Source organism: Petaurus breviceps, unplaced genomic scaffold (genome assembly GCF_028583685.1).
Source record: "Petaurus breviceps papuanus isolate PSGF00001 unplaced genomic scaffold, PetGlider_PUasm1.0 419, whole genome shotgun sequence".
In the NCBI taxonomy this organism is placed as follows: Eukaryota; Metazoa; Chordata; class Mammalia; order Diprotodontia; family Petauridae; genus Petaurus; species Petaurus breviceps.
The window spans coordinates 158446-176367 of record NW_027186324.1 but is presented as its reverse complement, the minus strand read 5'-3'; the positions used below and the strand labels follow the sequence as shown (position 1 = coordinate 176367).

At 35.4% G+C, this 17922-nt stretch overlaps 1 protein-coding gene across 2 annotated transcripts in view; it reads right to left on the bottom strand.

The window, feature by feature from the left end:
* Positions 1–17922, bottom strand: part of ROBO1 (roundabout guidance receptor 1) — a 210131-nt gene that overhangs the window by 67389 nt on the left and 124820 nt on the right. For both annotated transcript variants that reach the window (XM_069100504.1, XM_069100505.1), the window contains exons 11-14: positions 13511–13632; positions 8851–9082; positions 7269–7390; positions 2436–2607 (exon numbers count right to left, since the gene is read on the bottom strand). In XM_069100504.1, coding sequence (XP_068956605.1) covers positions 2436–2607; positions 7269–7390; positions 8851–9082; positions 13511–13632 — 648 coding nt within the window. The remainder of the gene's footprint in view (positions 1–2435; positions 2608–7268; positions 7391–8850; positions 9083–13510; positions 13633–17922) is intronic.

Sequence of the window (17922 nt, the reverse complement as noted above, 5' to 3'; positions counted from 1 at the left end):
TCTGGGTGGGTGCTAAGTGTCTGAGCCCGGGATTCGATCTCCAGGTCTTCTCAACACGGGAGCCGGTGCTCTTACTCGCTGTGCTACCTGGCCGCCCCAATGAGAAACATTTTTGCACCATTTCATAATTCAATGAAAGATGTAGAGAATTAATTATAAGAGATCACTGTGTTTATTGTCTGTTGAGCTTGATCCTGGTGCTATTTAGAATTTTTTATCAATGAATTAGAAAAAGTCATAGATGCTATCCTTAACAAATTTTCAGATGACATAAAACTGCAAGATATATGTAACTCACTGGATGACAGAGCTAGAATCCAAAAGGATCTTGACTGCCTAGAACACTGAGCTGAATCTAATAAGATCGAATTCAATGTGGATAAATGTAAAGTTTTGTACTTGGGTATGAAAAAAACCCACAAAAAGTTCCTAAGTACAAGATGAAGCAAGAATATTTAGAAAACAGTTGTTCTGAAAGTCATCCAGGGGATTTAGGTTAGAAGTATGATGTGTCAGAGAAAAAAATCTAATTCAGTTTGAGGCTTCATCAAAAAGGACAGAGTTATCAGGAACAGAAAGATGATTGTTCTTCTCTGTTCTTATCGGGCCTCATCTGGAGCGATGCGTAAGTTTTGGGAACTACGGTTCAACAGGGATATTAATAAACTGAAGCGTTTCCAGAGGATAACCAGGACAGCGAAGGACCTTGAGTCAATGTCTCATGTTAAGTGCTTGAAGGAACCGGACATCTTTAGCATGAAGAAGAGAAGACTCAGGGGACATGATAGAGTTCGTCAAGTATGTGACGGAGGAATCGGACTTTTCAATGCGTTTAGTTCAAAGGACAGAATGAGGAACAATGGGATGGATGCCACGAAGGAAAAACTTGCCAACAATTAAAGCTGTCAAAAAGTGAAATAACCTGTTTCAAGACTGTTGACCCTAGAGGTCTTCAAACATAGTTTTATACAATCACTTCTCAGGTATGTTAAGAGTAGGGAATCACTTTGTCTATGGGTCAGACTATGTGGCCAACAGAGGTCCCTTCTAACTCTCCAACTATGGGATTCAGTGATTCTTGGAAGCAACTCCCAAATTAATGCAATCAGAGATCTATTTGAGGGAGAAATTAAACTTTTCAGAAATATTAATTGTTTAGAATAGTTTTTCTAATGTTTTAATAAAACATTTCTGATTGCTCTGACAGACACGTATGAATTACATATAACACATCCTGACATCTGAATATTTGCTTTTATTAGTACTAGAATTTGGAACATTTGAAACAATGGGTAAAAGAAAATCTAATTCTGTCCCTATTCCAAGCTCCCCCAATCTTAAATGGGATTACTCTCTATTTAGAAAAGAGAATCACAAAAACTGGAAACCTTAGTGAATTCTTACTCTAGTTCTAGGTGAATGGGTACAAAAATTCTATTTAATTTCTTTCAGGACAGAAATAGGCAAGCCAAGTATAATTCCACTCAATGATAATTTCTGATCCAAAAATTTATTTGGATTTAAAATTTATTTGAATAGTCTAGTTTAATTTAGAAAAAAAAGCCATCCATATAATTAAACTTAAACATACTTGATAAAGCAAAAGACCACTAACACTGAAGGATATATTAATGTTGTTTAAAGCAAAAACCTAATTTGCCCTGATTTGTTATTACATAGCTATTTTATTGCTTTGATGGCTATGAATGAACAAAAAATTCAATTCTAAATGTAAAACTTATAATATGTATATTGTATAATATGTATATATATACATGTAATATGTACATTATAGTATGTATCATTTATATTATATATATTATAATATGTATTTGGATGGTGCTTACTTGGAAAATCAATGCAATTTTAGCTTTAGAAATGGCTAACTGTATAAAATTTGTCATTTACATCACAATAATACCAGTGGCCTCTATAATAACCCTAATAATACTGTCACTTGGGTTTTCTTTTTTATTGGGAACCAATATGGCAGGAAATCTCTCATTTGTAACATTATATTAACCCCATAACTCTGTACTCTAATTGATTTTGAAATTTTTCTAAATCAGATTAGTCTAATAAGTAAATTACTAATGCTAGTATTTTAAATATCATGTCACGCCAACAACCTGTGTAGGACCAGTGATGACCTCACGACAGAGAAGTGACCAGACTGAATATGCAGAATAAGCCACATTTTGGACATTGCCAGTGGGGGAATTTGCTTGGCTTGACTATGAATATTTGTTTTAAGGGCTTTTTTCTCCAGTGAGGAAAAGAAAATATGTCATTAATTAAAAAATAGGATTTAATTTAAAAAACAGATATGTCCTCTGTTTTACTCCACCTAAAAATGTATATGGTTTCATAAAACTAAAAACAGGGCAAAATACATAAAGATGAATTTTCAAATATTTTTAACAACGGGGGCTTACCTAGCTGGATGAATTGTGGCTCGCTTCTCACGCCAGACCCTGCTCCTGTGGTGGCTGCTACTTCTACACTGTATCGAACACCAGGAACTAAGGATGGTATGATCACAGAAAAGGTAGAACCATCCACGGTCTTGTTTATGTGGTATCGGCTTTCATTGCCCAGGCACCAAACCTGCAGGAAGATAGTAAGTGTCAATTTGTGTAGATCTCAGCAAGGTAGAAAATCCTCAAAGGGAGATGGTCCCAGGCTTCCCACCATTAATCTAACGTGTAAGAACGGCATCAATGCTTGCTTTAAGATGCTTATGGAAAAGTGAGCATCATGTGTGATAGCTTCCCACTTCAAACAGCAGTACACCCTAGCACTTACTAGCTGCAGAACCACTGCCAAGTCATTTCTTCTCTCCTTGAGTGTCAAGTTCTTAAATATAAAATGAGCAGGGCAGAATAAAAAATCTCTAAGATCATCTTCCAGCTCTAAATACCATACAATATTTAAATATATGCACATATATGTATATACACACCTATGTATGCAGTGCCATAAGGTGGTAGCAGAGACTATACATATATGTGTGTATACAAACATATATTTATACACATGTATATACATACTGACACATATATACATAATGCATACAGATTACATAAATATACATGTGTCTGTGTCTACATGTACATGTAGATAAACAGAATTATCAGTGGTGGTGGCACTGATGGGGAGAGTAGTGACAGCGGTTCTAACACTGGCCTCCCAAGACCATGATGAGACACTAATCTTTGTGCTGAGGATGATAACACTATGGATGCTTTTCATTAAACGATAACACCCCTTTTTGCAGCATCTATGATTCCATCTTTGTGGACAGTGCACTTCAATCCTTACTACTGAGTTTCATGCCAGTTCTCTGGTGAATGGCATCCGTGATCTTGGCAGATGACAGGCAATTGTTGCTTTTGTACCTCCTTTCCAAGTCCTTTAACCCTGTTGGGACCTGGCAAGGCCTGGGTTCTTCAGGCATGATATTTAAGAACACAGGGTCCCTTCCAATGTCATGATGAATCATTTGAAAAGGACTTTATCAGAAAAAGTCACTTCTACATGTACTCAATTTAACTGAACCAGTTAAAGCCCAGGATCTGAAATAACTATGTTTAATAACACTGATATAAATTTCAATGAAAAAAGTTTCTAATATAGTAACCATGAAATAATCATTCTAAGATCTTTATCTAGTCTCTGCTACAGCCAGATTAATTAGCAATAAGAGAATGTTACCACCATTGGTCATTAAATTATACAGGGGCATAACTTTAGCTATCAAAAGCACAGATTTAAAAGAACAGGTAAGAGATATGTTTGGTGGAAAAAAAAATTTACAGCTGAAACAAATTTTTGCACATTTGCAAATAGTTTGTCTTTAATGTCTGGATTGGGAAATTACATGGTTTCAGAAAATTACTATTTATCACAGAAAATTCAAAATTATTGAATTTCAATAATTAAATTGAATTCAATTCTTTTGTTTGTTTTTAAAGAATGCTAAAAATGCTGACATGTTCTTTAATGATATTATGATTTGGTTCCAAGGAAGAAAGTGATACATAGAAAATTATCATCTGTAGAACTTTTTATTGCACATAATGGAATGTGAAGTGGTGAAAAACTCTGTTTTCTGGCACATGTAAGAATGCATAAGCTTAATGGATGCTGCTGTCTAAAATAAGTGGATGAATTAGAATCCATCATTACTTGTATAATTTCTTTTGTTTTTAAAGATCACTTGGTCTTCCAAAGTTAACGTTTTCTTAATGTGCGTCGAATGCATAAATTTAGCTCTTTCTTTCAAGGTCTGACTGATTTGAAATAAAGACTGCTTTGTGAATATTTTTTCCGATTATATTACACAGCTGAAACTAAATTATAAACTGATTTTGTACCAATCAGAATATGAAAGGCACTTTATTATTTTAAATTGACCATGAAGTTAAGAGATCTCTACCCTTTTGCATTCCTTGGAAGAGGGGTGGAATGCCTAAATTACACTATTTTATTTGAGAGCTGAGACATCATCTCACTTTAAATCTCAAAAAAAAATTTTTCTTCCTTGCTAAGAGAAAATGAGATTATTAAAGTACCATTTTCCATTGACTGAACCATAGCATCTTGCCCCTGAACAGCTTGGAAATAAACTTGAAAAGTGTGAATATGCACTTAAAAGCAGAGATTCTGAACCTCTTTTTATTCCATTATTTAACACTTCCCTACTTGACTCTCTATCATACTCCCCACAGAGACCATTACTTTGCAGAGAAAAAAGCAGCCATTCACCATGAGTTCTTTCTTTCCCACTCTACATCTCAAAATCCTTGAAATCATCTTTCATTCTTTTCTCTTTTACTCTAATCTTAGATGAAGAGGCAAACCTATTCCTCACCAAGGGTAATTTTAATCTCTCTGTGTTTGTACACTCAATCCCATACCCTCTTGTTTTCTCTGGCAGATTGCCCCTGAAATTATTGATCAAGCCATTGACAAGTATTATTATGTGCTTAGTCTTCAAGCAATGACCACAATAATGCAAAGGAAAACAATTTTGAAAGACTTCAGAACTATGATCAGTGCAGTGATCAATGTTTCCCATCTCTTAAGAGGTATGGACAAGAGGTGCAGAATGAGATGTGTTGTCATAGAAAAAAATTATGTTGATTGGTCTGGTTCACTATATATGTTATAAAGGGCTTCTCTAGGGGAGAACTTGGTGAAAAGAGATTGGAATGCAAATTAAAAAATAAGCATCAATGAAAAAAATGTACAAAGAAAATAGCAGAAGAAAGCTTAGACAGGGCAAAGAAAACCAGGGATGTTTTGTTACTATCATGTTACATTTAATACATTTAAAAAAAGATAAGCTATATTAATGTTCACAGCTTTATATACAATCAGAATGATATGTTTTGTCTAGTGGAATGCTTTTGATGTTAAGGTCATAATAAATATTTGAATATAATAAAATGGAAAAAGTCATATCTTCCTGCTAATAAATCCCCTCCCAATTGCCCTGTCTTCAGAACAGACCAATGGCCTAGATACATCTGGGTTTCCTAACAAGGCCTTTCTTTTACTTCAGTTCAGGTGATAATTAAAGCTCTGGAGTAGTAATTCTCACATTAAATAAGAAAATAGTCACAGACTCTAATGTCTTCTCATTTCATAGGGCTCAGGGTAGTATGTAAGTTACTGATGATGGGGGATGTAGAGAGAGATGAGGGTATTCAATGAGTCTTTATAATGAATCAATAGTGACTCTAGAGGGGGCGGATAGGTGGTGCAGTGAGTAAAGCGCTGGCCCCGGAGTCAGGAGGACCCGAGTTTGGATCCAACCTCAGACACTTACCACCCACACACACACACAAAAAAAAAATTGCTGTGTAACCCTGGGCAAGTGACTTAACTCCAACTGCCCTCCAAAAGGCAAAAAAAAAAAAAATAGTGACTCTAGTATTGTACAATAATAATAGATATCACAAAGCTGAAAGACTTTACAGGAAGTAAAGGAACCATCTTTTTCCTTAGTCCAAGTGATTATTTTAAAGAATGAGGTCACTAAAATTATGAATTATCAAAGGTTCTATTATTTTTGGTCTCTTTCATTTATTGAAGCAGTTAAATATATTAATATGTATTTTAACATTTAAAAAATAAAAGTTTAAACAAAAGAATATTAATTACAGATTGTTAGAGGAATCCCAGTATAGTGGAATAATAATGATATTCATCTGAAGAAACAATCAACTAATCATAAATCTCGGGGGAAATAAGGCACACTAGGGTTTTAGTTATGGTTCTAGAATGTCCTAGCTCTGTGACCTTGGGCAAGTCACTTAATTTCTTTTGAGCCTGTTCTGCTATCTGTAAATTGACAGAATTATTAAGTAATTTCAAAAGTTCCTTCCAGGCCTAACTTTGTATTAATTTATTATTTTCTACTGATTAATATTTTCTGATTTTCCACTTCAATCATTACTGCAAATCTGTATTCTTAAAAACATTTACTAAGTGTATAAATTATAGTTATAGGTCTCAGAAGTTACCTAATTCAACTCCCTTATTTTAAAGATGAGGAAATTGAGGCCTAAAGGGGGAAGATGAAATTCCCAAGATCAAAGAGGTAATAAGTAGCAGAATCATGATCCTAGATCCTATGATTCTAGAACCATCTCGCTTTCAAAGTCGTTGACTGTGGAAGACAAATATTAATTTTAGCTAAGTTTATCTTAAATATTAGGAAACATATCATATATAAAAGTAATTCATGTAATAGAAAATGTTAATCACTGCATGATTTCACCTGAAAGTGTAATTGTAGTTTTCAGAAAACTGTTTTAAGAAAAATGTCATTATTTAAATAATTTTTTAAAAACTCTACAATGCAGAACTAAGGATTACTCATAATTTGTAAGCTTACATGACTATAATACTGGGGTGATAGTGCACACAAAAGAAATCGAGACATTTGGAAGAAGGAGAGATTTTTGAGGAAAGATAATGAATATTTTGTAACAGCTGTATCTATGAAATTTGATTCCCTCTTCTGTTTTTCAAATATACAAACTTTCCTTTTCAAAAAAAATATTTTTTTGGGGGGGGGAGGATTTGTGATTTTCAATTATTTGACCTTGAAAAATTTTATAGTGTGATCTCCATAAAGAATTATTGAGTAAATGTGAAACTTCATTTTACACATATTTCTTTGTACCAGCAGATGGAGCCAAGTATCCACAAACAAGTTAATCTGCTTTTCTGTCTCTTTCAGCGAACAAGTGTGTTACCTTATACTCTTGGACCAGTCCATTTTGGGTATCTTCTGGGGGGGGCTGCCAAGTTACCAGAATTGCAGTGCCATTTCCATCATTCTTTGATATTGTCACACTCTGGGGTGGGGCACTTGGTGCTGTTTAAATAAAGAAAAAAAATTATGTGTGTGTGTGCATGAGTGTCTGTGCGTGTGCGTGCACACACTCATCCACATACATGCACACATAGTTTCTTTAGGGATATTTAAAAATCAAATCCACAGTGACTGAGAGGCATACAGTCTGTAAGCATGTACACATATACACATATCATGACATTGTGTCATTAAGCTTTAAATCAATTCCCTTGTGTCTAAACATTGCTCAAACTGTTGAGGGCTTGTCAGTCTTTAAAGAAGGTTAGAATGTGACTTATAGAATCTGGTTTCCTCAACCATAACCATTTTAGTTTTCCCCGACCAAATAAAATTATTTCCCCAAAGAAGTCAGGAGAAATTCACACTTCCTCTTCCCTGGATCCCCTTTTCATTCTCCCAGGAAAAGTTAGAAATATTTCAGATTATATGACAGACCAGATGGTTAAGGTCACATTGATTCATAGTCCAAAGCAATTCTTACTAATAACTAGGCAAAACGATAAATATAATTTTAAAAGAAAAAGAAAACATTTTATATTTTAAAACACTATATCAAAAAGGTCCAAATCTCTTCACTAGAATGTTCATCAAATTTTTATATTCAAGCATATATTTTTCCATTTTCCTTCCTTCATATTTTTCAGGTTATGTATTAGGTCTCTCACAGTTATTAAAACTTTCGTTTTTTACTCTCCTCAAGAAGTCATTGATGTTTCTAATATGAAGTGATCCCTAAATTAAGTTTTCAGAACTTACATCCAAACTTCATGCAAATAATTTTTAGGATAAGAGAAAAAAGACTCATATTTTAACAATTTTTTTTAATTCAAAGTCTTTAGTTAATTTGGAAACTTCACAAAAAAGGAAATATAAAGAATTAAAACATTTCACTAGAAATTAAGTTTAAAGTAAACCAAGTTATTCTTATATGAGGTTCACGCAAAACAAGATAAAATAGATAAAGAGGGCTTAATTATATATTTTTTAAAAAGCAAACATATCCTAAAATGTAGTGATTGATATCTGGACATGAAATGTTCGAATGTCCTTTCTTTATGCCATTATATAACATGTCGATATATTTTTCATATATGTTCATGTGTTTGCAAACTTCATTTGTCACTATGGCATTTTATTTTTCTCTGGGTCAACTTCTCTCATCTTTCCCAACTGAATGTATTTTAATTTAAAAACTGTTCAATAGTATGATCAGCTTTAAAACGTACTTTAAGGGAGGCTAGGGGTGCAGTGAACAGAGCACCAGTCCTGGATTCAGGAGGACCTGCGTTCAAATATGGCCTCAGACATTTAACACAAAACTAGCCGTGTGATCTTGGGCAAGTCACTTAACCCCAACTGCCCTACCTTCCCCTTTCCAAAAAAAAAAAGTGCTTTAATTTCAATTAAAATAACAATACCTAGTGAACATACCATAATAAATGGAAACCAACTATACTTACCTTCTTCGAGGGTTTTTGCAAATTTGATTTCACTATCTGCTCCTTGAAATTCATTAAAAAAAGGCCGAGCCTTAATTTCATAGTTTACTCCCTTTTTGAGTTCTGGGATAACAATGCTATTTTTTGTTGGAGTTCTAACTTCAAATATTAGCCACTCAGAGTCTCCATGGCTAGCACCAGAAGGCCTGTAGAGAATTTTATATCCTTGAATATACTGAGACTGCTGGTCCACCTATAAAAATTGTAAAAATATCAATTAGCATTATGTTCTTTTCCAGTGAAATATACGATAAAGGTTTCACGTTGCAAAAAGAAAAGAATGTGAACATGAGTTCAACCAAATTGCTATATTTCCTATAAAGAATATTTGTTATAAAAAAAGAGAAAAGAAATTGAATTATATTTGAATTTTGTTTAAAACTTGGAAAAGGATAAGGCCTGGACCATCATTTATTGACAGTTGAGACCTTGTTCTTCTTCCTCCAATGAGTTCAGTGCCTGGTTCATAGCTTTACATTCCTCCTCATAGCGTGCCCTCTTATAAGGCACTTTCACCATACACTTATACTCTCAGCTACTAACTTTCTAATTTCTCCGTCTATTCAATTCCCTTTACCTGCTCCTCCACTCCACGTCAGCTGCAAACACAAAGGATCACACTTGTGGATCTTTCATCCACAAGAGTCTCTCCTTCATATTCAAGAACTTCAGACTTCTGTTATCTTATTATAATCTTTCATTATTTCATCTTTTGTGCCCTATGATACCTAATCTAAATTTTTCCTTCTAAATGTGATCTCCAGTCCCTTCAACCTTCGGTTCTTTAACAAGCCATTATCTATAAACCAGCTACATTCTTCTCCTAGATTCCCTCTCTCGACACCTTGATAAATTATCTCCTTTAACTCTAGACTATTCTCTACACTTGAATCCCTTGCTGTTATTCATATATTGTTGAATGAAGTTAGATAATAACAACAAACCATTCTGACTAGGTCCAGTACAAATCTGTCAGATAATCTCCACCAGGCTCTACTGCAGGAGGGAATTTCTTCTACACCTTCCTAAGTGATCTGCCATCCTAAACTTTTAAATTCTTCCTCAAGCTTCCCCCAACCCACCTGAATGAGGACCTTGCTGTGTCACTGAAAAAACTGTGGCCATTTACCAAGAATTCACCGCCATGCTCCCTTTACTCTTCTCACATCACTCAGACATCTCTCACTATTTCCCACTTTTCCCTTATCTCACATGAACAAGTGGCTCAGGCAAATCAATCAGCAGGCACCCACGATCCCATCTATTCTCATCTTCTCCAATTGATTGACTATTGTATTATCACCACTCTCTCTAGTCTTCAAACTATCCCTATCTGATGGCTTCTCCCCTGCTGCCTAAAAACTCACCCATGTCCTATATCCTAAAAACCAGACCAAACACAAAAACCTCGCTAGATCCTGGCTGGCCGTCATCCTGTATCTCTCCTCTTCTCAGCTCACCTCCTTGAGAAAGTTCTGTGTATTAGGTGCCTCCTTTCCTCTCCTCTCACTTGATTCTAAACCCTCTGTAATTTAACTGAAACTCCTATTTCCAAAGCTACCAATGATCTCTTGATTGCCAAATTTAGTGTCCTTTTCTCCGTCCTCATCCTTCTTGACTTTTCTGTAGACTTAGTGAAACACCCTCTTAGGCTGGCTCTTCTCTTCTCTCAAGATGCTTGTGTCCTGATTCTCATTTTACATTTCTGACTACGTCTCCTCACCCTCTTTTCCAGGTTATGCTGACTAATCATGGGCATCCCCTTCAAAACCCTATCCCAGAGGCGGCTGGGTGGCCCATTGAACAGAGAATCGGCCCTGGAGCCAAAAGGACCTGAGTTCAAATCTGACCTCAGGCATTTAATACTTGCTAGCCGTGTGACCTTGGGCAAGTCACTTAACCCCTTCCCCCTCCAAAAAACAAAAACAACACTCTATCCCAACTGTGTTCCCTACATTACTTTACTTGATGACCTCTTCCACTCCTAAGGACTTCAATTATCATTTTTACTCAGATCTATATATCCAATTCTATATATCTATATATATTTCACATCACCAACTACTTTTTCGATAATCTCTAATTGGATATCCTATGTTTCAAACTCAATCTGTCCAAAACAGAATTTATTATGTGTTGTCTTCAAACCCTTCCCCTATCTAAACTTCCCTGAGGGTCCCACCATCCTCTCAATTGCCCAGACTCATAACCTTGGCCTCATACTTGACTCCACACTCACATTCACCCCACACATTCTATCTTTTGTCAAGACTTGTCATTTCCATCTTCACAACATCTGTGGAATATGTCTCCTTTGTCCTCTCACACATAGCCTCCTCCCTGGTAGAGGTCCTCATCACCTCAAGCAGCTACCCAATTGTGGTATATACCACCCCTCAACTCAAGAAACAGCAAGCGATGCCCCCTATGTCTAAGATCATATATAAAATGCTCTTTGACATTTTAAACCCCTCAAAACCTGCAACTTGCCTAACTTCTCCACTTTTTAAACTTTATTTCCCTCCATAGACTCTAACTAGTCTTCTTTCTGTTCCTCACACAATAGTCCATCCATTCCATGCCTTTCTACTACTGTCTGTTCCCATCCCTGGAACGCTCTCCTCCCTCATCTCTGCTTCCTGGTTTATTTCCAGACCTGGGTTCAATCCCATTTTCTATAAGAGTCAGTTCTTTGCCACCCTGTTCCCCTCTCCACCCTCCTCCAATGTTAGCGTCCTTCCTTTGAGATTATATGCCATTTACACTTTTTATATCTTGTACATACAAATCTGTTTGGATGTTGTCTTCTTCGTGAGAACAGAAGCTCCTTGAAGCACACGACTCTTTTTTGTTTGTTTTCCCCATTGTTTATCATCTGGCACATGGTACTTGTTAACGGAAGGGCCTGTGATTTCACTGATATAGTGGATTACAGATAAGGAAACTACAAGGCAGGTCAACATTTTCTTGTATGAGTTTTGGGGCTAGACGGTTATACACCGTGGTAAAAAAGAATTGGAAATTGAAGGAATGTCCATCAATTAGGGAATGGCTGAACAAGCTGTTGTATATGAATGTGATAGGATATTATTATGCTAGAAGAAATAATGAGGATGGTTTCAGAAAAACCTGGGGAAAGTGACATAAACTGATGGAAAGTGAAGTGAGCAGAAGCACTAGAACATTGTACACAGTAATATTAATATTTTAAAGATGATCAACTGTGAAAGACTTAACTACTATGATGAATACAGAGATCCAGGACATTTCCAAAGGAATCATGATGAAAAATACTATCCACATTCAGAGAAAGAACTGATAACTCTGAGCTGTAACAGATTCAAGCATAATTTTTTCATTTTATTTTTCTTTCTCCCTCCCTTTTTGGGCAACATGGCTAATGAGTAAATATTTTACATGCCTCCACATGTGTAATGGGTATCAAATCACTTGCCTTCTCAGTGAGTAAGGGAGGAGCTAAGGGAGGAAGAGAATTTGGAAATCAAATTTTAAAAAATAATGAAGGGAATGAAAACAAAAAGAAAGTTTCATGAGAACTTTATTATATATTTTAAAGGAATAGCAAGTTGTAATATAATAGATTTGCAGTTTCACATGCAGTCATCTTGTTTTCCATATTCTATTAGGTTATAGAAATACTCGTTTTATTCCTTACTTTCAGAATAAAATAAATAAAACTTTAAAAAGCAAAAAATGAATATTATAAAACCACAAAACAAATAAATATAGAGTCTTTGAGTTACAGTCTATGGCACTGAGAAGGTAAACCCACTTGCCCATGATCACATAATCAGCACAGGTCATTGCGAGGACCCTGAATCTAGCCTGTCCTGGCTTCTTTGGAACAGGGTGAAAATTAAACAAAATTTTTTTTTTCTCTTCAAAGATTATTTCTTAATTGATGGCAAGGGCACATTCTTTTTAAACTAAGACACATTAACAATGACAGAGTTGGGGGATATGGGATATAAGTTAAAAATATTATCTTTTTGTGTTGAAAATGAAACCAAAAATCTTTGTCAAGATTTTATAAATATATCTGGAACAATGATTCTCAGAAGTGACATCTTCAAGGTTAATTTTTTAAGAATTTTCATTCTGAAATATTTAAAGTTTACTGCTGCAACATATTATGAAACAATCAATAAATTTCTACTGTGTTTAAAGTTACCATGTGTCATCCCATGAGCTACTAGGTGGCAGAGTGGGCTTAGAATCAGGAAGACTCATCTTCATGAGTTCAAATCCAGCCTCAGACATTTACTACCTATGTGACTCTGGGCAAGTCACTTGACCCTGTTTGCTTCAGTTCCTCATCTGTATAATGAGTGAGATAAAGACATGGGAAACTACTCTGCCAAGAAAACCCCAAAATCAGATCATGAAGAGATGGACACAATCAGAAAAACAAGAACATTAACAATCATCTTATGGGACTAAATAAATCTGTTATGTAATCAAGTTACTCTTAGCAAGAGATTGAATTTTTAAAAGCTTTTGAAAGTATGAGTATTTTCCCATATTACTTCATAATGAACGAATCTATTTTATACAGCTTTCAAAAGAAGCTGAAAAAGTGGAAAAGAAAGAAAATAGTTACCGTCCAATGAACTTCAATTGAAGAAGAAGAAAGGATGGTAGGATTATGAAGGTGCAAAACAACATTTCCCAGTTCTCTCTGGACCTGCTTGTGATCCACACCTTGACTTGTTGGTGGAATATCTGTAAACAAGTCAAGAACAGTCTTAAACCTTATTAAATAATATTAACTTGCAAAAATTTAAAACCAACCAATTTGGTCCCAGAAGTCCTTAAACTCCCAGAATTGCTCTGCCTGCTTTTTATGTGGAGTCAGCATGTAAAATATACCTAAGAATCAAATGAAAACAAATTTACCATTTTATTAGGATCTGGGGGAGATGGGGATCTGCCAAGAAAGGGAATATGCTGGGGACTTGGGAAGAAAGAGAAAAAGACGGGAACAAAGATAACAATGGCAAATAGAAGCAGTAACAAGTCCTCCCACCATGTGACTCTCACTGCCCTTGCTGAGACAGAACAGCCTCTTGCTCTTCTAGCCTCGAAGTATTTATTAAAATTACTATGTAGAAAACCCCATCATACCGACAAGAAAATAGATAAGAAATGGCAACAGCTTCAACAATCAGAATAACAACAAAATATGTGCATTCTTTCATTAAAGGAATAAAATAAGAATGGATGTGTAATAAATGCAAAAGCAAAACAAAGAAGCAGTTACATCAAAAGTCTTTAAAAAAGAAAAACCCAGAAAAGTTGTAACTTATAGAAATGAATGCTGAAAACTAAAAATAAAAATTTAATTTTAAAAATTTACAAGAGTACAAGTCATTCCCCAAATGATACATGGTCAAAGGATATGAACAGTTTTCAGAGGGAGAAATGAAAACTATCTATAGTCATAGGAAAAAAATGCTCTAAATCACTATTGATTAGAGAGATGCAAGTCAAAACAACTCTGAGGTGCCACATCACACCTATCAGATTGGGTAACATCGCAAAACAGGAAAATGATAACTGTTGGAGAGGATGTGGGAATATTGGAACAATAATTCATTGTTGGTGGAGCTGTGAGCTGATCCAGTCATTCTGGAGAGCAATTTGGAACTATGCCCAAAGGGCTATAAAAATGTGCATACCCTTTGACCCAGTATTACTACCCCAAAGAGATCATAAAAATGAGAAAGGACCCCACATGTACAAAAATCTTTATAGCAGCTCTTTTTGTGGTGGCCAAGAACTAGAAATCGAGGGCATGCCCATCAAATGGGGAATGGCTAAACAACTTGAGGTAAATGAATGTAATGGAATACTATTGTGCTATAAGAAAAGATGAACAAGCAGACTTCAGAGAAACATGGAAAGACTCATATAAACATGCTGAGCGAGGGGAGCACAACCAGGAGAACATTGTATACAGTAACAGCCACAGTGAATGAGGACTGATTTTGATAGACTTAGCCCTTCTCAGCAATGCAAGGACATAAAACAATTCCAATGGACACAAGATGGAAAATGCCAGCCTCATCCAGAGAAAGAATTATGGATATAGAATGCTGAATGAAACAGACTTTTCTTTTTCTTTCTCATGGTTTTTCCCATCCATTATAATTCTTCTGTGCCACATGACTAATGTGAAAATGTGTTTAATAGAAATGTATGTGTAGAGCCCATATCAGATTGCAAGCCATGTTGGAAAGGGAGGTGGGAGTGAGAGGGAGAAAATTTCAAACTTACGGAAGTATGTGTCGAAAACTAAAAATAAATAATTTAATTAAAAAAAAACCTTTTTTTCCAAGATACATCATAACTTCTATCTCACAAAAGAAGGCCAGAGGCAGGAAAACAAAATCAGATAACTGAAAACTGAGTATTTAAAGTCTAGTCTACTGCATATCTTACTCCAATTTATTAATTATATTACAGAAAAATAGGTTCAATAGACATTTCCTAACCTCAAAATACATTTCTTAAGACAAATCAAAAGTACATTAAGAACCATATTGCTGCTATCATTCCTTCTTTATATTCAAATCATTAAGTCTTATTTTGAATTGCCTTAATAAACCCTGAGCTTAAATTAACACAAAATCTCATCTGGCCTTTTTTGCCCTTTAAAAAATAATTTTAATTATAATAAAAATAATTTTAATAATTTTTAATAAGTTGGAAGGGGAAAGCACGCTAAATAGTATTTTTCTTAGACAAAAGAAGTACATTTTTACATTTCTAAAATATAATCTTTATATGGAAAAAGTCTAGTATTTTTGAAATTATTAAAACCAATACATATTAACAATCAGTTTCTTATTTACTTCTCATAACAGCTCTCCCAGACTAATAATATACATATTGTTATATGGGTAAATTGAAGCTCAGAGGTTAAATTATTTGTTCAAGGTCACAGAGATAGTAATAACTGGGCCCAGACATGAATCCAGTTCTTCTGTTATTTACAAAGCAATAAATATCAGTATGCAAAGAATCTCAGTGAGAGAAAAAGTATGATTATCTGTTTCTTAACTATCATATTTGTTGGAGGTTTCATAATTCTGGGTAGATCCTATTTCATTAATCATTTTCTATAGTTTAAAATGAAGATTCTAGTTTTGTAAACAGTCATATAACTTCTAAGACTCAAAAATTAGTGAAAGAAAAAGGGTGAATATTAATTACAAAAGGAGCTAATTATGGGCAAAAGAAATAAAAAAGGTAACTTTGGGAAGTAGGGAAAGGAAGACCTCCTTAGGAAATATTCCTCAAGGGTTTGGGAAGTTGGGCAAACCTGATTTTCCTAAATCAAATTTATAAACAAAAATTTATATTTCTTATTCATTATGCCTAATTATGTAGATACTAAAGGTTAAGTATACTTTGCTCTATCTTTCAAGATATGGATATTTTCAAACACTATATTACTCAAGTAAATTTTTCCCCATTATTATAAGAGGCATAGGTTTAGAGGCTGGGGAGGCATTGTAGGGGGCAGGGGGCTAAAATGTGCCAGAAAGGTAGAATATATACCTTCTTAGATCTTTTTCATGCAGTTAAAACACTCATTTTAAAAAATGTCCTCATATATACAAAGTCTTAGAATCAGGAAAATATAGGTTCAAGTCATGCTTTTCACACATGCTGGCTATGTGACCCCAGTTGAGTCATTTAACCTCATAGTAACCTAGGTGTCAACCTGAATTGTTGGAGGAAGATACTTTTATTAATGGAATGATTTTTAAAGAAATGTCAGTAACACTGACATTTATATAGCACTTCAAAGTTTGCAAGGTACTTGACAGACATTATCTCATTTGGTCTTCACAATAGCTTAGGAATGAGTACAAATCTTAGAAACGAAGACACTGAGGTTCAGAGAGCTTAATGATTTAGTTTAATGCCACAGAACTATGCTAGCAGAAATGGCATTCAGATTCAGGTCCTGTATGCAAAACAACTCTTGGTTCTCAGTACCTGGCACCCTTCGCACTGTGACTCTTATAATCTCATTCTAGAAAAGTTTCTGTCCTTTGAGAAATAGTTTAAAAATGCAAGAAAACACTTTCTACCTTGACTTCATCCCAGGTTCTAATTTTGTCACTTGGGTGCCATCTAGCTGATTCTTCATAGGATCACCTGATCCTTCTTGCCAAATGTGATCAGCAGATTAAGAGTCTAAAATATTATTTTGGACGTAGGAAGAAAATGTATGCTATAAGCTTTTTAGGTTAACAATACAGTAAAGACAAACTCAGAGGAGATTGGCCAAAATGGCAAAGCAGCAGGAAGGATTGCAACCAAGAGCTCCCTCACAACCACTCTTTAAAGATCTAAAAAATGCACAGTAAAAGAGTCGTGATTGGAAAATCCAAGAAAAAACAAAAACAGAAATTCAGTTATTTTTCCAGCCCAGTGTACAGAAGGAGACAGAGATAGAGAGATATGTGCTAGGTGGGCTTATGCCATGCGTCAGTCACCTTGTAGCATGGGGACTAAATGGGGGCCTGTCCATTGTTGTGTGCCATAGTAATAAGAGTCTCCAGACCTGTATCGAGAAGCCTAACTTGATGCAAAAAGCAGGGACAGGTGTTAACTAGCAGTTCTGCAACTAACTACTCAGTGCTGGGTCATAAATACAGTGTGGGATGAGGAGAAGAACCGCATCAGGAGTCATAGTCAGTCACAGCAAGCAATGGTTAGAAGCCTTTGTCTGAGCAACATGTACAGAAGTGTGGCTCTAACCCCAGAGCAGGGTCACACAGTTCCAACCACCGAGCCCAGTCTGAAGCCTGCAGAGGAATAACCAAGGTAGGAAGCCAGCCCAGACTGAAGCAGAGCCTACAGTTCTACCACTCTGAATCAGCACTCTTCTGTCTGGAAGATGGTTGCTGAGTCCAGCAATAGTCTACCTCATAGGGGCAGATAGATGGCACAGTGAGCAAAGCGCTGGCCCCAGAGTCAGGAGGACCCGAGTTCGGT